Genomic DNA, 21,309 nt, shown 5'->3' on the forward strand with positions numbered 1-21,309 from the left:
TGTACAGTGCATCCAGAAAGTATTCACACCCCTTCACTTTCCCCACATTTTGTTGTTACAGCCTTATTCCAAAATAGATTAAATTCCTTTTTTTTCTCATCAATATACACACAATACCCCATAATGACAAAGCGAAAAAGGTTTTGTAGAAAATTTTGCAAATGTATTAACAATAAAAAACTGAAATATTGCATGTACATAAGTATTCACACCCTTTGCTATGACACTCAAAATTGAGCTCAGGTTCGTCCTGTTTCCACTGATCATCCTTGAGATGTTTCTACATCTTGATTGGAGTCCACCTGTAGTAAATGCAATTGATCGGACATGATTTGGAAAGGCACACACCTGTCTATATAAGGTCCCACTGTTGACAGTGCATGTCAGAGCAGAAACCAAGCCATGAAGTCAAAGGAATTGTCTGTGGACCTCCGAGACAGGATTGTATCGAGGCACAGATCTGGGGAAGGGTACAAAAAATTTTCTACAGCTTTGAAGGTCGCAAAGAGCACAGTGGTCTTCATCATTTGTAAATGGAAGAAGTTTGGATCTACCAGGACTCTTCCTAGAGCTGGCCGCCCAGCCAAACTGAGAAATCGGGGGAGAAGGGCCTTGGTCAGGGAGGTGACCAAGAACCCGATGGTCACTCTGACAGAGCTCCAGCGTTCCTCTGTGGAGATGGGAGATCCTTCCAGAAGAACAACCATCTCTGCAGCACTCCACCAATAAGGCCTTTATGGTAGAGTGGCCAGACGGAAGCCTCTGCTCAGTAAAAGGCACATGACAGCCTGCTTGGAGTTTGCCAGAAAGCAACTAAAGTGAAGCATGGTGGTGGGAGCATCATGCTGTGGGGATGTTTTTCAGCGGCAGGAACTGGGAGACTAGTCAGGATCAAGGGAAAGATGAATGGAGCAAAGTACAGAGAGATCCTTGATGAAAACCTGCTCCAGAGTGCTCAGGACCTCAGACTGGGGCGAAGGTTTACCTTTCAACACGACGACAACCCTAAGCACACAGCCAAGACAACAAAGGAGTGGCTTCGGGACAAGTCTGTGAATGTCCTTGAGTGGCCCAGCCAGAGCCCAGACTTGAACCCCATTGAACATCTCTGGAAAGACCTGAAAATAGCTGTGCAGCGACGCTCCCCATCTAACCTTACAGAGCTCGAGAGGATCTGCAGAGAATAATGGGAGAAATACCCCAAATATAGGTGTGCCAAGCTTGTAGCTTCATACCCAAGAAGACTTGAGGCTGTAATCGCTGCCAAGGGTGCCTCAACCAAATACTGAGTAAAGGGTGTGAATACTTATGTACATGCAATATTTCAGTTTTTTATTTTTAATAAATTTGCAAAAAATTCTACAAAACCTTTTTCGCCTTCTCATTATGGGGTATTGTATGTAGATTGATGAGGGAAAAAAGAATTTAATCCATTTTGGAATAAGACTGTAACATAACAAAATGTGGGGAAAGTAAAGGGAAGGGAATAATTTCCGGATGCACTGTATATATCAGTCTCGGCTTGCTGCAGTGTACATGTCAGTCTCATCTGACTGCAGTGTACATGTCAGTCTCAGCTGACTTCAGTATACATGTCAGCCTCGGCTGATTGAGGTGTACATGTCAGTCTCAGCTGACTGCAGTGTACATGTCAGTCTCGGCTGACTGAGGTGTACATGTCAGTCTCGGTTGACTGCAGTGTACATGTCAGTCTCGGCTTGCTGCAGTGTACATGTCAGTCTCATCTGACTGCAGTGTACATGTCAGTCTCGGCTGACTGCAGTGTACATGTCAGCCTCGGCCGACTGCAGTGTACATGTCAGTCTCGGCCGACTGCAGTGTACATGTCAGTGTCGGCTGACTGCAGTGTACATGTCAGTGTCGGCTGACTGCAGTGTACATGTCAATGTCGGCTGACTGCAGTGTACATGTCAGTCTCGGCTGACTGCGGTGTACATGTCAGTCTCGGCTGACTGCGGTGTACCTGTCAGTCTCGGCTGACTGCGGTGTACATGTCAGTCTCGGCTGACTGCGGTGTACATGTCAGTCTCGGCTGACTGCGGTGTACATGTCAGTCTCATCTGACTGCGGTGTACATGTCAGTCTCGGCTGACTGCAGTGTACATGTCAGCCTCAGCCGACTGCAGTGTACATGTCAGTCTCGGCCGACTGCAGTGTACATGTCAGTGTCGGCTGACTGCAGTGTACATGTCAGTGTCGGCTGACTGCAGTGTACATGTCAATGTCGGCTGACTGCAGTGTACATGTCAGTCTCGGCTGACTGCGGTGTACATGTCAGTCTCGGCTGACTGCGGTGTACCTGTCAGTCTCGGCTGACTGCGGTGTACATGTCAGTCTCGGCTGACTGCGGTGTACATGTCAGTCTCGGCTGACTGCGGTGTACATGTCAGCTTCATCTGACTGCGGTGTACATGTCAGCCTCGGCTGACTGCAGTGTACATGTCAGTCTCGGCTGACTGCGGTGTACATGTCAGCTTCATCTGACTGCGGTGTACATGTCAGCCTCAGCTGACTGCGGTGTACATGTCAGCCTCAGCTGACTGCGGTGTACATGTCAGCCTCGGCTGACTGAGGTGTACATGTCAGTCTCACCTGACTGCATTGTACATGTCAGTCTCGGCTGACTGCGGTGTACGTGTCAGCCTCGGCTGACTGCGGTGTACGTGTCAGCCTCGGCTGACTGCGGTGTACGTGTCAGTCTCTCGGCTGACTGCGGTGTACCTCTCAGTCTCGGCTGACTGCGGTGTACATGTCAGTCTTGGCTGACTGCGGTGTACATGTCAGCCTCGGCTGACTGCGGTGTACATGTCAGCGTCGGCTGACTGCGGTATACATGTCAGCGTCAGCTGACTGCAGTGTACATGTCAGTCTCACCTGACTGCAGTGTACATGTCAGTCTCGGCTGACTGCAGTGTACATGTCAGCCTCGGCCGACTGCAGTGTACATGTCAGCCTCGGCCGACTGCAGTGTACATGTCAGTCTCGGCCGACTGCAGTGTACATGTCAGCCTCGGCCGACTGCAGTGTACATGTCAGTCTCGGCCGACTGCGGTGTACATGTCAGTGTCGGCCGACTGCGGTGTACATGTCAGTGTCGGCCGACTGCGGTGTACATGTCAGTCTCGGCTGACTGCGGTGTACATGTCAGTCTCGGCTGACTGCGGTGTACCTGTCAGTCTCGGCTGACTGCGGTGTACATGTCAGTCTCGGCTGACTGCGGTGTACATGTCAGTCTCGGCTGACTGCGGTGTACATGTCAGTCTCATCTGACTGCGGTGTACATGTCAGTCTCGGCCGACTGCAGTGTACATGTCAGCCTCAGCCGACTGCAGTGTACATGTCAGTCTCGGCCGACTGCAGTGTACATGTCAGTGTCGGCTGACTGCAGTGTACATGTCAGTGTCGGCTGACTGCAGTGTACATGTCAATGTCGGCTGACTGCAGTGTACATGTCAGTCTCGGCTGACTGCGGTGTACATGTCAGTCTCGGCTGACTGCGGTGTACATGTCAGTCTCGGCTGACTGCGGTGTACATGTCAGTCTCGGCTGACTGCGGTGTACATGTCAGTCTCGGCTGACTGCGGTGTACATGTCAGCTTCATCTGACTGCGGTGTACATGTCAGCCTCGGCTGACTGCAGTGTACATGTCAGTCTCGGCTGACTGCGGTGTACATGTCAGCTTCATCTGACTGCGGTGTACATGTCAGCCTCAGCTGACTGCGGTGTACATGTCAGCCTCAGCTGACTGCGGTGTACATGTCAGCCTCGGCTGACTGAGGTGTACATGTCAGTCTCACCTGACTGCATTGTACATGTCAGTCTCGGCTGACTGCGGTGTACGTGTCAGCCTCGGCTGACTGCGGTGTACGTGTCAGCCTCGGCTGACTGCGGTGTACGTGTCAGTCTCTCGGCTGACTGCGGTGTACCTCTCAGTCTCGGCTGACTGCGGTGTACATGTCAGTCTCGGCTGACTGCGGTGTACATGTCAGCCTCGGCTGACTGCGGTGTACATGTCAGCGTCGGCTGACTGCGGTATACATGTCAGCGTCAGCTGACTGCAGTGTACATGTCAGTCTCACCTGACTGCAGTGTACATGTCAGTCTCGGCTGACTGCAGTGTACATGTCAGCCTCGGCTGACTGCAGTGTACATGTCAGCCTCGGCTGACTGCAGTGTACATGTCAGTCTCGGCTGACTGCAGTGTACATGTCAGCCTCGGCTGACTGCAGTGTACATGTCAGCCTCGGCTGACTGCAGTGTACATGTCAGCGTCAGCTGACTGCAGTGTACATGTCAGTCTCACCTGACTGCAGTGTACATGTCAGTCTCGGCTGACTGCAGTGTACATGTCAGCCTCGGCTGACTGCAGTGTACATGTCAGCCTCGGCTGACTGCAGTATACATGTCAACCTCAGCTGACTGCAGTGTACATGTCAGCGTCAGCTGACTGCAGTGTACATGTCAGTCTCGGCTGACTTCAGTGTACCTGTCAGTCTCAGCTGACTGCAGTGTACATGTTGTGTCCAGATGAATCGATTCAACTTTCTGGAATTTCCTTACCTGGATTATTGAGCATTTATCAAGACATCAGAGTACATGTTCTGCTTGTAGACTTATGCTTCATTATACACCAGTGCAAGCCAACAGCATCCTGTTGCCTATCCAGTAAACATGTACTAGTATGTGACTATTAGGAGAATAGTAAGGGAATGATGTCCATATTGAGTTGTGTAGATGAATCTAGTGGGCCACGCCCAATCATATAAATTAGCGATGATTACCACCTAGCAAATGATGTATGAGGTTTGCATGTTACATGAAAAAATTAGGTATATGGTTTAAAGCTGTAATCTACCACTTTTTCACCATTTTATAAGAATCAGAATCATGCTTATTGGCCATGTAGGTTTGCACTACATGGAATTTGACTCCAGTTTCGTGGCCCTCTCAGTGTACTTAACATGGAATAACTCTACAACACAGCTTGGATATACAATGCCCTACAAAAGTATTCAACCCCCTTGACAGTCATCACTAATTTCTGGATTATAAAATATAATCACACATTTGTCCCTGAACAATATTATTTTCACTGACTTTTTATTAATAAATTAAAAACTAAAACATAGCGATTGTATTAGTATTCAACCCTTTCTGCTCTGAAAGCTCCAAGTTTACACAAATGACAAATTATTCCTAAAACAAACTCAGGTTAACACAATTTAACATAATATCCCCGAATAATAATAAGATAAAATAAAATCTAATTTAATCTCATCTATTCAATGAGTGTGCACATGATGCACTTAGATGACCATCAAAACACAAACAAACAAACCCAAGAACACCAAAAGCCTGGGTAAAGGAGCTGATCACTTGTGGAAAACCCCGAGTGGTGGTGGTGGTGGTCATATCAGCCATGACGGATGTGTGTGATCGTTTTAAGTGCTTTCAGTTACATAACTAGACATGCGGCTGGACAAAGACATGAGGACATATGAACGTGGCAGCTATTCAGAGTGTGCATGTTGGACATAGCAGCGTCCTCATGTTGGAACACCTTATGTGTCATGTACACTACCGTTCAAAAGTTTGGGATCACCCAAACAATTTTGTGTTTTCCATGAAAAGTCACACTTATTCACCACCATATGTTGTGAAATGAATAGAAAATAGAGTCAAGACATTGACAAGGTTAGAAATAATGATTTGTATTTGAAATAAGATTTTTTTTACATCAAACTTTGCTTTCGTCAAAGAATCCTCCATTTGCAGCAATTACAGCATTGCAGACCTTTGGCATTCTAGCTGTTAATTTGTTGAGGTAATCTGGAGAAATTGCACCCCACGCTTCCAGAAGCAGCTCCCACAAGTTGGATTGGTTGGATGGGCACTTCTTGCGTACCATACGGTCAAGCTGCTCCCACAACAGCTCAATGGGGTTCAGATCTGGTGACTGCGCTGGCCACCCCATTACCGATAGAATACCAGCTGCCTGCTTCTGCTCTAAATAGTTCTTGCACAATTTGGAGGTGTGTTTAGGGTCATTGTCCTGTTGTAGGATGAAATTGGCTCCAATCAAGCGCTGTCCACTGGGTATGGCATGGCGTTGCAAAATGGAGTGATAGCCTTCCTTATTCAGAATCCCTTTTACCCTGTACAAATCTCCCACCTTACCAGCACCAAAGCAACCCCAGACCATCACATTACCTCCACCATGCTTAACAGATGGCGTCAGGCATTCTTCCAGCATCTTTTCATTTGTTCTGCGTCTCACAAACGTTCTTCTTTGTGATCCAAACACCTCAAACTTGGATTCATCCGTCCACAACACTTTTTTCCAGTCTTCCTCTGTCCAATGTCTGTGTTCTTTTGCCCATCTTAATCTTTTTCTTTTATTGGTCAGTCTCAGATATGGCTTTTTCTTTGCCACTCTGCCCTGAAGCCCAGAATCCCGCAGCCGCCTCTTCACTGTAGATGTTGACACTGGTGTTTTGCGGGTACTATTTAATGAAGATGCCAGTTGGGGACCTGTGAGGCGTCTGTTTCTCAAACTAGAGACTCTAATGTACTTATCTTCTTGCTCAGTTGTGCAACGCGGCCTCCCACTTCTTTTTCTATTCTGGTTAGAGCCTGTTTGTGCTGTCCTCTGAAGGGAGTAGTACACACCGGTGTAGGAAATCTTCAATTTCTTAGCAATTTCTCGCATGGAATAGCCTTCATTTCTAAGAACAAGAATAGACTGTCGAGTTTCAGATGAAAGTTCTCTTTTTCTGGCCATTTTGAGCGTTTAATTGACCCCACAAATGTGATGCTCCAGAAACTCAATCTGCTCAAAGGAAGGTCAGTTTTGTAGCTTCTGTAATGAGCTAAACTGTTTTCAGATGTGTGAACATGATTGCACAAGGGTTTTCTAATCATCAATTAGCCTTCTGAGCCAATGAGCAAACACATTGTACCATTAGAACACTGGAGTGATAGTTGCTTGAAATGGGCCTCTATACACCTATGTAGATATTGCACCAAAAACCAGACATTTGCAGCTAGAATAGTCATTTACCACATTAGCAATGTATAGAGTGTATTTCTTTAAAGTTAAGACTAGTTTAAAGTTATCTTCATTGAAAAGTACAGTGCTTTTCCTTCAAAAATATGGACATTTCAATGTGATCCCAAACTTTTGAACGGTAGTGTATGTGTGTGTCTGTGTGATGTTTGTTGTCGAAGCTTTCCTGAAGCTTTCCCTTGCCTAGACTTGAGTTTAGTCAGCCAGTTGAATCGAAGGTGTGACTGAGAATCAAATCAAAGTTGTGACTTAGTGATGAACGAAAATGAACGAACTACTCTTTTTAGTGTCCGGTAGGTACTAGGTCAGCCTGTCAACCGTACCGAGTGCTCATTAATCTCCGACTTTCCCACTCATACTGCCCATGCCCACTCATACTGCCATGCCCACTCATACTGCCCATGCCCACTCATACTGCCCATGCCCACTCATACTGCCATGCCGCTCATACTGCCCATGCTGCTCATACTGCCCATGCCCACTCATACTGCCCATGCCTACTCATACTGCCCATGCCTACTCATACTGCCATGCCCACTCATACTGCCCATGCCCACTCATACTGCCCATGCCCACTGGTGTTACTGTAGCCCTTGGTTCTGCAGGCCGGCTCCCTAGCCCTGTATTTGTGCCTCCTCCCTGGCTCCCTCTGCGTTGTGTTATTTGATTGGTGAGGTTGGAGTCAGGAGAAAACAGACAGGAGTCAGCGTTCTTTGCTCTGAGCAGTGCAGAATTTATTTTCACTTGGCTGTCTTTCGTCACCTTTAACATATCAAAAACGTTGTGATCTAAAATGGCCACCACGACCAACGACGGCAGCCCAAACAGCTGTTCAACAAGGCATATCAACAAACTGAGCGCCTCCCAGTGGCTACTCCCATATTATCTTGTAAATTGAACCAGGAATGAGACATCTCAAAAATAAAACATTACAGCATAAATGATGTGTCACCTTCACCATCTTACATCCACCCCCTCTTTGCTTGGTGGCGTCCCAGCCATTAGGTTGTAACAACACTTGGCAATGACACAAAACACATGACTTCAAGAGTCTTTTTTTTCCCTAAACCAAAGAATAACACCAAAAAAAAAAACATTGTGGTGTGTGTGAGTGAGTAGAGTGTAGTGAATGCACCATGGTTTTGCTGAGCTCAGTTATAGCCCACCAGTCTTTTTGCTCTGGTCCTTTGCTACAACCTCCATCCTCGTTCCCTTTTTTGTATATCAGTTTCGGGCTCCTGTGGTGGTAGGATGGTTGTTGGGGCAGGGATGATGGACCTGTGTGTCATGGCTGCGGGTCGTTGTATGGTAGCGGTCGGCGCCTGGACAGTGCCTGGGAGATCATGCCGGTTGGATATGGGGGTCTGTATGGCGATTGAAAAGGCTGGCACAGTAGCTGGGGGGGTCAGTATGCTGGATGCTGGAGCAGGTCTGGTTGCGTGATGTACTGCACATGCCATATCTATGGGGTGCATGGTGGCTGGCAAAGGAGTCTGGTAGGACTGTGAAGGGTACACCTGATGGGCATTAGACTTAGGCCTAACAGACCGTTCTGGAGCCCGGTCAGGATTATATGTGTCCTCCAAATCTACCGTACACTGTCCTGGAGCTCCACCTGGAGCTTGTAAACTCTGATCATAGCCTACTGTGGACCCAGCATGGTGATATAAAGTCTGTCTCACTGTGGAGGGCCACTCCCCTTGCGGCCTACGCGGAGTGTTGTCCTGAGCGTTCTGCATGTCCCCTCTTCTTCAGGATATAACAGTGGTGTGTGTGTTGAGTTTCAATGTGCTGTGTATTTTATAATCTGTATGTAGTATGTGAGGTCGTATAGCATGGGAGGTATGTGCAGATATCACAGTTACTATGAACACTATGCAATATGGTTGATAATACACATCATACGTTTTCATAAACAAAAACAAAATAGTCACAGGATTCTACAGACCAGTAATTAAAATGTCCTTCAATGGCATGAAATAATAAACTAATGACGATATGAATTACACCAAAAAATATCTTAGCAGTGAATCTATGCAGTGAATATCTTTGCGGTGAATATGATCACAATATGTATACAGTAAACTAAAGCAATAATTAGTGACTAGTACTTCCTATAAAACAACTAAACACAGCCAAGGATATGCATGTTGAGTTTCTTCTGCTCTGCAGTGGAACAGCAGATCCGGGTCACGGCACCAGATGTAGCCCTTGGTTCTGCAGGCCGGCTCCTTAGCCCTGTATTTGTGCCTCCTCCCTGGCTCCCTCTGCGTTGTGTTATTTGATTGGTGAGGTTGGAGTCAGGAGAAAACGGACAGGAGTCGGCGTTCTTTGCTTCGAGCAGTGCAGACTTTATTTTCTCTTGGCTGTCTTTCGTCACCTTTAACATATCAAAAACGTTGTGACCTAAAATGGCCACTACAACCAACGACGGCAACCCAAACAGCTGTTCAACCAGGCATATCAACAAACTGAGCGCCCCCCCAGTGGCTACTCCCAGACTACCTTGCAAATTGAACCAGGAATAGACATCTCAAAAATAGAACATTACAGCATAAATGATGTGTCACCTTCACCATCTTACAGTACCATAGGTTACTACTACTCACGCTGCAGTGGCGAGTGCTGACCTTTGAAGCTGCATATGCTACCTCGTCCCCACCCCCACTCGGGCACACGCACGCAGACCACCCACCCACTACAACCCCCTCCCACCGCTGCAAATGACACGCGCGCACCCCTCACTCACTCACACACACACACACACACACACACACACACGGCCTCTTTGGTAACGTACCTCCAGATTGTAGAAAGCTGGGTGAAGTTAGGCACATGGGTGGTTTCATCAGTTAGTATGGCTACAAAGCTCGCGTCTTTGATTTCAGGTTTCATTTCACTGAGCAGCACGTTCCCCACAGACTCCATCTCATCATTCCCCACAGACTCCCTCACATCATTCCCCACAGACTCCATCACATCATTCCCCACAGACTCCATCACGTCATTCCCCACAGATTCCATCACATCATTCCCCACAGACTCCATCACATCATTCCCCACAGACTCCATCACATCATTCCCCACAGACTCCATCACATCGTTCCCCACAGACTCCATCACATCGTTCCCCACAGACTCCATCTCATCATGCTGGATGTGGCCTGACACGCCAGAAAAGACACTGCACGTCTCCAAATGATGGGCTAGCTTCTCATCATATTTCCGGAGTAGGCTGACGAGTTCAATATAATAACCACGACTGTCCGATCCTCCCCCGAGTGTCCCTGGAAGGCCTGCTCTTGGGTTCCGAGGTACACAACGATGTCCACGAGTCTCTTTAACACGTCCCTGTTTTTTAACGCGCTCGTGATGTTGCTCTGTGGCTATTTGCGCGCCCTCATTCAACTGGTGATGGATTGGTGTGTTGCCAAATGTGTGAAGTTTTACTAGACAATGTGTGTGTGCAGGCGCACCTCGTGTTCTGTCATTGCTGTATGAGACTGTTTAAATCGCCATGACCTGCCGTGGTCCAGACTGTGTTCTGTAGGAAAAACGAGATACGCCAGCAGAATAGTTTGCTAACCTTTAGGCAGCCAGCTAGCCATGTCTGTTTTTCGTATGTGGTAGCTTAAAAGTGACGGACGAAATTCTTCGTTGATTTTGTGATGCCAAGTTCGGGAATTGGACGTCCTTCTGCAATAATAATCTTTTCCTCTTCAAACGTCCTCCGAGAGAACGGGACAGGACGTAAAGATTCTATAATATGTGAACTGTCGCTCATATTAACACGCTCTGAAACGTATGGCGCTGAGCTAACTGAGCAAGACAGACAAATGCCAGCTTACAGTGAGTAGCCCGCTAGATGGCAGTGTTGCGCATGTGTTTCCGGATAAGCTGGTTCCCAGCCAGCTTTTCTGCCCACCACACTCCCACGCTCACAAGATACTTTCATATACCGCGAATGCAACTGAGACTCACAGAGCGCATGCGCGAAGATAGATGTGGCAGACTGTGGTGATGCGAGTCGCAAAACCAGTTTGAAAAGAAAACAATCGAAGAAATTGAGAAACAAACATTCAAATTACACGTTTTAATGTAAATAATACTCATGTTACTTATTAAAATAGATTTTCAATTCATTATTATACTGTATGTAAATTCTCTCGTCATTTTCAAATGACATGGGCATGCACCGCATTTATAGCTTATTATGACCGCTCGCCACTGTCACGCTTCCTGCTACCATGATGCAGTTGCTCAAAACATAGGAAGCGGGACAACCAATGAATGGGCGGGAATCACTGTCTCGAACGAGTATATGAATGAGTGACGAGTCCAGACAGCCTGGCAGCAACTCATTGAACTGTTTCCTCAAACTAGGCCATATGAGTGAAGCAGAGGTGATTTAATCAGATTCAAGTCAAGACAGACCGCAAGTTAAACTAGGCGAGGTTGAACAAGCTGCTCTCTCAAACTAAGACGTCTGCTACATGCCCCTCAAAAAGAACAACAGATCGTTGGGCCGTGATATTTCTGTAACATCATGTTGAACCTATATAGCCTACCTACATACAAGTGGGATTCTGAATCAACGCATTAAAATTAATATTTTATCTTTATTAATGTAAACTTGTATATGATGACTTTTGGTAGGAACTGACCACTGCATACCGGGAACACCCCACAAGACCTGCCGGAGATGGAGATGGAGATGCTCTAACCCTGTTGTCTAGCCATCACAATATGGCCCTTGTCAAAGTTGCTCAGATCCTTACACTTATCCATTTTTCCTGCTTCCAGCACATCAACTTCACGAACTGACTGTTCACTTGCTGCCTGATATATCCCACCCCTTGACAGATGCCACTGTAACGACATAATCAATGTTATTCACTGACCTGTCAGTGGTTTTAATGTTTTGGCTGATCAGTGTATCATCTAGTAGATGGGCAATACAGTCTGTGGGTCTGGCCCCTTCCTTCTCCTTCACTGTCCCTATACTTTTTATATTATTCCACCTTGAATAATATTAAGGCTGTTTACTCTCTTAGGATGATGCTTAGGACCGAATAGAGACATTGTTTTTGCTGAATAATTTGAAATAAAGCTCATTGCTCCTCAGCACCCCCCCTCATTCAAGTGTATTTTTCTTCAGAAAACGGTAATTATACTGTGTTGTCTCTCTGTTATAACCTTCACCCAGAATGTGATGCCTCTGTCAGCTGGTCTGTTTAAGCATGAGCGGAAGAACCCTGTGCCCCAATGTCCGCCAAGGCTTCATGTGCAGTTTCTAACTCCTGTACTCTGGAGCCGTGTTCCCAATCACTTCCCCAAGGTACTGGCTAGTTTCCACTGGTACATGGGCTGCATATTATTATTCATCAAATCAAGTGGTTTGCATATGTTTGTCTTGAAATGCCAGGTGGGATATGAAAAGCAATGCATGCAAATACAACTTTCCAGAAATCGAGAACTTTGCAGGGTAGCGAAAACAAAATAGAAAGCTTATAAATTCGCAGCTCAAACCTGAGCTATGATGGGTAGAATGGGTCACTTGTGACTCCTTCAAGGGCTGATGATGTGCTGACGGACTTTACAGTCAGTAATGTTGCAAGTGCTGCAGAGCTGATGTTGTGCTTTTGCTAAGTCATTGCTGTTTTAGTTCTTGTTCATATTTTTTGTTTTGTTTTGTTTTTTGTTTTTTTTCCTCTTTTTTTTTTCTTTTTTGGTCTTTTGTACTTTCTCATTTTTATTTATGTACCTCAAAGAAACTCAACAAAAACTTAGATAAAAAAATAAGTAAATTCACATCTCAGAATTCTGAGGATTCTGGCATGTTCGAGGACTGCAAAACCTTGAGTCTCATCACAGTGACTCCATTCTGATAATGAATTCCAAAAGTTCCTACAAGTTATACAGTGTGATGGTCTGTTGGTGTTCGAGGAAAAATATGTGAGGTTATATACAGTTGGCCGATGGGGAGACATGCCAGCTATTAGGTGGAAGTGCAGTTTTGTAAATGATAAACATTTGGTTTTTGGTTGGTTTTTTTTCCAATGTTGGTTCATGTTTTTACTGAGTGTTTTCTGTCTACCTGTTCATGGTCACATGCTTAGGTGTCATTGTCTAGAGTCAGTGATCGACATGGCTGGCTGGTTCAGTGTGATGAACCACTGCAGTTCATGGCCCTGTATATACCTGAAGAAAACAGGTACACACACACACACACACACACACACACACACACACACACACACACACACGCATGCTCACAACCCTGTTGATTCCTCATTGTTTTGTCCTTCTTTTCTGTTCCTCTCATTTTCCACCTGTCTCCATCTGTCCATCCTCCCTCCTGTGTGTCTCAGGTCCTTGGATATTTTGGAGCTGTCGGAGCAAAGGGAATTATTAAAGTTCCACTACCACACTCTGAGGCTGTACTCTGCAGTCTGTGCTCTGGGTAACAACCGTGTTGCCCATGCCCTCTGCTCTCATCTGGATGAAGACCAGCTCCTTCGAGCTATAGACAATAAGTACATGCCAGGTACTTATTGTCCATAAGTAATACACAGACTTCCTCCATACTGGATAAAAAATGTCAGGCGATACAGAAGAAACATACTGTCTGTGTATAGTCATTATGTGTCTTGCGTTTTCTTGCAAGAAAACATGCATGCACCTGCTTTCGTGTATGGACTGTTAGGAGAGTAGTAAGAAAGGGATTTAAGTGCTCTTGTAAATCTGCACAAAGGCTCCTGGTAGAAGGTAGTGCCAGAAATATTCTGAGTGAATCTACATGAATGTGAAGCAGATGCAAATGAAAAATGGCTACTGAAAAAAAGTTCCCTAGAACAATCCCTTGAATAGTCAAGGTTTAGGAAAACTGTGACCTCATCAAGAACCAGAATTGAGCTCCCTCTAATCCTCTCCAAATCTTATACTTTTTACTTTTTCCTCCAGGGTTGCTGCGCACAGGCTACTATGATCTTCTCATTGACATCCACTTGGGAAGTTATGCTACTGCACGCCTCATGATGAACAATGAATACATTGTGCCTATGACTAAAGAGACCAAGAGTATCACCCTGTTTCCTGATGAGAAGAAGAAACACGGCCTGCCAGGGATGGGCCTCAGTACCTCCCTCCGGCCCAGAATGTACTTCTCTTCCCCAAACTTTGTCTGTGGGCTTGGCTTGTCAAGTCAAAATGGAAGCAACAATGGTTTTGGATCAGAGGACTGTTTCCAGTGTAGCCCAGAATTCCCACTGGAGATACTGAAAACCAAAATCATTGAAATGTTAACTGAAGCAGTGAGAGAGGGGAGCATGCATGTTAGAGATCCAATCGGAGGCAGCACTGAGTTCTTATTTGTCCCCCTGATCAAGCTGTTCTACACACTACTGATCATGGGAGTCTTCCAAAATGGAGATCTGAAGAACATTCTTCAGCTGATTGAACCATCAGTGTTCTCTGAAAGAGAGGAGGCTCAGGAGGAAATGGGCACCAAGGGAGAAGCTGGAAAGACCGGTGTGGGGGATGAAGGATATGTTGGAGCAGTAGCAGCAGAGGACGAGACGATAAAAATGCCTAAAGGACTATTACAAATGAAGCTACCAGAGCCGGTCAAACTCCAGGTGAGATTCAATATGATACTGGAGCCCCACGGTGTTAAACATATTATTGCAAAATTATATTTGTATTAATTTTCTTATTTCATGAATTCTTTTTGAAATTCTGAAAAACCGTGTTGACCAGACGTTGAGATAAACGGTGTGTTAACTAGAATCATGGAAGTATTTCTAGTGTACCATAATTTTGATCATTGTGAATGTAATGGTGAGTTGTACCCTTTTTTGGGACACTGCTAACTACTGCTTGGAAGAAGAAGAAAAAAACATTCCTAAACAAAAAGAAAAACCTCCTATCACTGTTTATTTATTTGATTATAATTTTTCTCCTTTTCTTCTCAGTTACAGTGATTGGGGAAGGAGTAGACCACTAAGTGTATCCTCCAAATGTGGGAACACCAGCTGCTTCATTTCACCTGCTGACTGCAGGTAAAATATGTCCATACACACTGTGTTCTTATGTGTGCTTTGTGTGTTTTGCCACAGATGTGCCACTTGTTGCAGTACTTGTGCGACTGCCAGGTACGCCACCGCATTGAGGCAGTGGTGGCCTTCTCTGATGACTTCGTGGCCCGTCTTCAGGAGAACCAGAGGTTCCGCTACAATGAGGTCATGCAGGCTCTCAACATGTCGGCTGCACTCACTGCTAAGAAGACCAAAGAATTTAGGTCACCTCCACAAGAACAGGTGAGAAAGAATAGAGTAGCATGAGGCAGAGTCGAGTCAGCTAATCTCTGTCAGGAACTGGCAAGGAACTAGAATGAAAGGGCCCACCCACTGGTTGATTTCAGTGAAGGTCCAACTCAATATATTTTTAAAATAATGCATCAGTTATATGTGTTTTGTCTTGGAGTACTTGTGTCAGTGGGTGTGTTCACTTATGTTCATTGTACATCTACAGCAAACATAAGCAACTCTAAGTGTCCTTTGGGAAGGAATCAAAACTTGCTTCAGTGCTTGGCAGCCAACATCTGAGACGTTGGTTTTCAATCACATGGTGCAGTTTTCAAATGATTTGTCCCAAGTGAGGTCGTGAGTCAACCAGACATCTAAATGTCCTATCAGAAAGAAATATTTTTTATCCAAAACCATCAAATCTTATGCTACCCAATCAAATGAAATCAAACCATTGTTTAAAGTAGTGTTTGATACACAAAGAAGGAGCGAGTGAGAGGTTATTGATTAGTGCATAGATTTCTGCGACCATGGATAGTAATTGGAAAAAACACAATCACACTTGCCCTTAGTCATCAAAGCTCCATATGACCAAATCTGATCATAAAATGAGCGTACGCAATTTACACCCGCAAATTTAGCGATTCATCAGTTTCATCTTTGGCATATCTGTACAATCAAACCCACATCTGGTTGGAGACAATGTGAGTTTGATCATAACATTTCATCAACCTGAGCAATGCTGATTTGTGATTAAAACATTTGTATAAATAATAATAAAAATAGTAGTAATAATTATATAATAAAGTGAGTAGGCTTAAGAATAAGACCTGTGGGAGGACATGGGAATGGTTTACAAGATGGCGGTGTGAACTCATGTTTGCATTGGCCTCACCCAGTACCGGTTTGGGAAGATGGCGGCGCAAACTTAACTTTGGTGGCCTCACCCAGTACCAGTGTGGGAAGCTGGCAGTGTGAACTTAACGTTTGTGGTGGCCTCGCCCAGTACTGTCCATGCAGTGTCTTTGTCCGCAACTGGGTTTGTGTCTTCGTCTGATGGCTGGGAGAGCTGGCACTGGATCAGCTGGGGGAGCTTGGTCTGCTGCATCCTGTGGACGCAAGGACCACGGGCCTGACAGGAGCTGTACCCAAAGAGGAAACACTGAGGGTGGTCTGACAGGATGTGGAAGAGGGGCAGGCTAAGCTAACTGCTAGCCCATGCAGACAGGCAGTTCTGACAGTCATCCTGGCTGCATCTGTTCCTGTGGACAGTGATTTTTTTTGTTTAGTTTGGATAAGTGTGTCCTTGTAGTTTTTGGATGTGTTGTTGTCTTTGTGTTGTACTGCTGTGGGCTGGGGGAAATGGCATTTTGTTTCATTTCATGTACGCAAGTGCATGAAGTGAAATGACAAAGTGTTCCTGATTCCTGATTATGCCGGATGCCCTACTTATGCAACCCTCCCCATTTATCCAGGATTGGGACTGGCACCAAGCTTGTACTGGTGCCAGTCCCAATTGTACATACCCATTGGCTGGGTTTAATTATTATTACTTTTTTTTATTTAATGGAGAATAAATTGGAATTTGTACTTTCTACACATGTAGCAAACAGATCTGATTCAAAAGGCATCTTGGCAAAGGCACACGTTATTCATTTGCTTGTACTAACTTATACATCCATAAGTTTTGCAGAAAGCCATCTGCTAAACTTTAAGAAATTGTCTCCCAACCTGGCCTTACAATAAGAGTAATATACACTTGTTTTTCAGTTAGAAAGGAGTAATATCAGAAAGTGATTTATTTTTAAAACTGAGCATCTGTCTTTGTTCAAAATGAAAAGTCTCTAATGCAGCAATCTTACATCATCACAATATACCCGCATCTTACTTTAACTAAGGTCCATTTCCTCCCCACCGCTACTTGTTGATACTCTATAAGTACACATGCTTCTCCTTTACCAGTTACTTTAGTCATCATGGCTGTCTTTACTTGTGCCTGCCCTTTTCTGTTGGCCATGTCTGTATTGTTTTCTTCAACTGTGTGTCCCATAGTTAACTTTATTTATGACGTTTTTCTTTGTCTTTTTTTATTTTATTTTTTTTAACTATATACTGCAGTAATGGATGCGGATTGCACATCAGAGTCTTGTAATACTGTCATATCTGTCTACTCATTTCCCCTGCAGATCAACATGCTGCTGAACTTCAAGGATGAGAAGCAGGAATGTCCTTGTCCTGAAACCATCAGAGAACAACTGGTTAACTTCCACGAGGATCTCATGATTCACTGTGGTACTTTTTCACAGATACACAACTGAAACATTCCATTTACAGCAAATGAATACTATATGTAAGGCTATGTATGAACATAAAGTGGGTCGTGCCACAGCACTGACTGACCTGTTAGTAAAATATACATCACGCTACTTTGAGCAGTCACTCAGTAGAGGGCTTGTGTGCATGAAAATGATTTTTTGTCAACTTTTGAGTGGAAATACTCAGCATATTATTTTAACACTTACATCATAACTCTCATCAGGCATAGAGATAGATGAGGAAAGGACAAGTGATGCTGACAGTGATTTTACCATCCGAGGTCGCCTCCTCTCATTGGTAGAGAAAGTGGCCTATCTGAAGAGGAAGATGTCCAGTCTGCCAAAGAAACGCAAAGACAAGAAACCCAGTGAGTCTTTACTTCAGGGGCTTGTAAACGCACACAGAGGAAGACTTCCAGAAACTCATGATGAAGATGTGTGTACTTATAATGTATTGTAAATATGAAAAATAATTTTGTCAGCCAACAACTTTGGCTTCTTAATACCTTTTAAGAAGTGCAACTATTACTTGTTGCAAATCTTGTTAGAGGGACTGGCACTTTTCAAGCTCTTCGCATAATGTCACTAAAACTGAATGTACACAACTTATTTTTTACCCAGGCATCAGTGGTTAAGTGATCAAGACAAATAGCAAGGTTGGATTTTGGAAAATTCCCGTTCATCAGTTTTGCTAACTACTTCTTCCTGTTCACTTCCTGTTTGGATCTTGGTCTCCTTCTATTGCTGTGTTGGACTCGTTCTTTCCCCCTGCTCTTCTGCTACTTCTTCAGGTACGTTACAGCAGCTGATCTCAGAGACCATGGTTCGCTGGGCTCAGGAGTCTGTTATTGAGGACCCAGAGCTGGTCAGAGCCATGTTTGTCCTGCTACACCGGCAGTATGACGGTATTGGAGGACAGGTGTGTATCTATAGGGTTGTGTACATATACGCCACAGAAACAGATCCTGCTTTTTCACAAGTGACAGTATCATGTTTGTGTTGCAACACATGCAGTCTAATAAATTACACCCACTCCCTTTCTCTACTCTTGTTTCCTACTTCCCTTGCACACTAACTCTTCTTCTTCTCTACTTGTCTTTAGGTGCGGGCTCTTCCTAAGACCTACACCATAAATGCAGTTTCAGTGGAGGACACTATCAACCTCTTGGCAGCGCTCGGACAGATCAGATCTCTCCTCTGCGTCCGCATGGGAAAAGAAGAGGAGAAGCTCATGATCAGAGGACTAAGGTGAGAACCTTGTATGCAAACTTTTATTTTTACATTTTAATAAACTGTATTGCAAAATATTGACATGTACAATTATAGCAGACATGTACTTCACAAAATGGTACAGTAAGAAAGGACTTTGAATAAATAATAAAAACAAATTTACTAAGGATTATGAAAAAGAGAAAACAACTCATACAAACAAACAGAAAGAAAGAAAATAAAGGAGAAAAAAACAAAAAAAGAAACAAGTGGCATCATTCCTCTTTGAAAATATCCTTTTGCAGCTTAATGGTTTTGTTACTTTAGTGTCACTGAAAGTCAGAGTTTTAATATGTTCTTTAAATTCGCATAAGAAACCAATAAAATTGGGGGAAACCTTTGTAAATCGGCATTTGTGTATATGAAATGTACCATACAAAATTAACAAATTCACAATAAATTCAATGTCTTGTTTTCCATGTTTGAAATACGTAATGACATGTTTACATTCAATTTTGATATTATCATTAATTTTACACTATATAATTTTCCATTCGGGCCCAAAAAGTAATGGAGTGTATACAATGGTAATGTGTTAAAGATTCTGGGTCATCATTACAAAAGCTACATTTTTTATCAGTGTTTAAGAATTTAGAGAAATACAAATCCATTGGATATATATTGTGTAAAATGTTGTTGTGCACTTTTATCTTGTTAGTAAGACAGAACTTATATGGCAATAACCATCTGGTCTTCTGCCAGTCGATGTCTATAAAAGTGTTGTCCCAAAACGCTGTCCCTCTAGCAGATATGTTCCTTCTGTCATAAGATGTTGGTTGTTACATTCAGAGTTCATCATATCAACACCGTTTATCAACAGCAGGGCTTCTCCTCGCCATGCTTCTTGGAACTGGAGATGACTTGTCATTAGAAGGGACAGGCCATCAGGAGCAGATTTTATTACATAGTTCAACTCTTTGCTCGTAACAGGGAAGGATTTGATAAGAAGGAAACGTTCATAGCTTAACAATACGCCCCTAGTGTCGAAGAGATCATGTACATAAACGACACCTTTGTTAACCCAATTCTTCTTAAATATAGATTTTTTTCCTAACCGTAATGTCTCCATTATTCCATATAATAGTTTTATGTGGGGAAAAATTATGGGGGCAACACAATTTCCAAGCTAGGAGAGCCTGTTAGTAAAATTTAGATAACGTTAGAGGGAATTTGGTAATACAGAAGTTACAGGTGAGTATGAGATGAAGTCCACCCAGTTTTCTAAAAATATTGTATGGAATAAAACACCATATATACACTACCGTTCAAAAGTTTGGGATCACCCAAACAATTTCGTGTTTTCCATGAAAAGTCACACTTATTCACCACCATATGTTGTGAAATGAATAGAAAATAGAGTCAAGACATTGACAAGGTTAGAAATAAGGATTTGTATTTGAAATAAGATTTTTTTTACATCAAACTTTGCTTTCGTCAAAGAATCCTCCATTTGCAGCAATTACAGCATTGCAGACCTTTGGCATTCTAGCTGTTAATTTGTTGAGGTAATCTGGAGAAATTGCACCCCACGCTTCCAGAAGCAGCTCCCACAAGTTGGATTGGTTGGATGGGCACTTCTTTGAGCAGATTGAGTTTCTGGAGCATCACATTTGTGGGGTCAATTAAACGCTCAAAATGGCCAGAAAAAGAGAACTTTCATCTGAAACTCGACAGTCTATTCTTGTTCTTAGAAATGAAGGCTATTCCATGCGAGAAATTGCTAAGAAATTGAAGATTTCCTACACCGGTGTGTACTACTCCCTTCAGAGGACAGCACAAACAGGCTCTAACAGGTACTATTTAATGAAGATGCCAGTTGGGGACCTGTGAGGCGTCTGTTTCTCAAACTAGAGACTCTAATGCACTTATCTTCTTGCTCAGTTGTGCAACGCGGCCTCCCACTTCTTTTTCTACTCTGGTTAGAGCCTGTTTGTGCTGTCCTCTGAAGGGAGTAGTACACACCGGTGTAGGAAATCTTCAATTTCTTAGCAATTTCTCGCATGGAATAGCCTTCATTTCTAAGAACAAGAATAGACTGTCGAGTTTCAGATGAAAGTTCTCTTTTTCTGGCCATTTTGAGCGTTTAATTGACCCCACAAATGTGATGCTCCAGAAACTCAATCTGCTCAAAGAAGTGCCCATCCAACCAATCCAACTTGTGGGAGCTGCTTCTGGAAGCGTGGGGTGCAATTTCTCCAGATTACCTCAACAAATTAACAGCTAGAATGCCAAAGGTCTGCAATGCTGTAATTGCTGCAAATGGAGGATTCTTTGACGAAAGCAAAGTTTGATGTAAAAAAAATCTTATTTCAAATACAAATCATTATTTCT

The 21,309-nt window shown here is 44.1% G+C and overlaps 1 protein-coding gene across 1 annotated transcript in view; it reads left to right on the plus strand.

Moving 5' to 3' along the window:
* ryr2a (ryanodine receptor 2a (cardiac)) overlaps nucleotides 1-21,309 on the plus strand; it is a 1,161,183-nt gene that overhangs the window by 313,314 nt on the left and 826,560 nt on the right. The window contains 9 exon segments of the mRNA XM_056296806.1: nucleotides 12,295-12,426; nucleotides 13,208-13,302; nucleotides 13,460-13,635; nucleotides 14,052-14,725; nucleotides 15,206-15,406; nucleotides 17,581-17,686; nucleotides 17,934-18,077; nucleotides 18,501-18,628; nucleotides 18,812-18,957. Of these exon segments, the coding sequence (XP_056152781.1) occupies nucleotides 12,295-12,426; nucleotides 13,208-13,302; nucleotides 13,460-13,635; nucleotides 14,052-14,725; nucleotides 15,206-15,406; nucleotides 17,581-17,686; nucleotides 17,934-18,077; nucleotides 18,501-18,628; nucleotides 18,812-18,957 (1,802 nt within the window).

The sequence above is a fragment of the Lampris incognitus genome, chromosome 17, assembly GCF_029633865.1.
Source record: "Lampris incognitus isolate fLamInc1 chromosome 17, fLamInc1.hap2, whole genome shotgun sequence".
Lineage (NCBI taxonomy): Eukaryota > Metazoa > Chordata > Actinopteri > Lampriformes > Lampridae > Lampris > Lampris incognitus.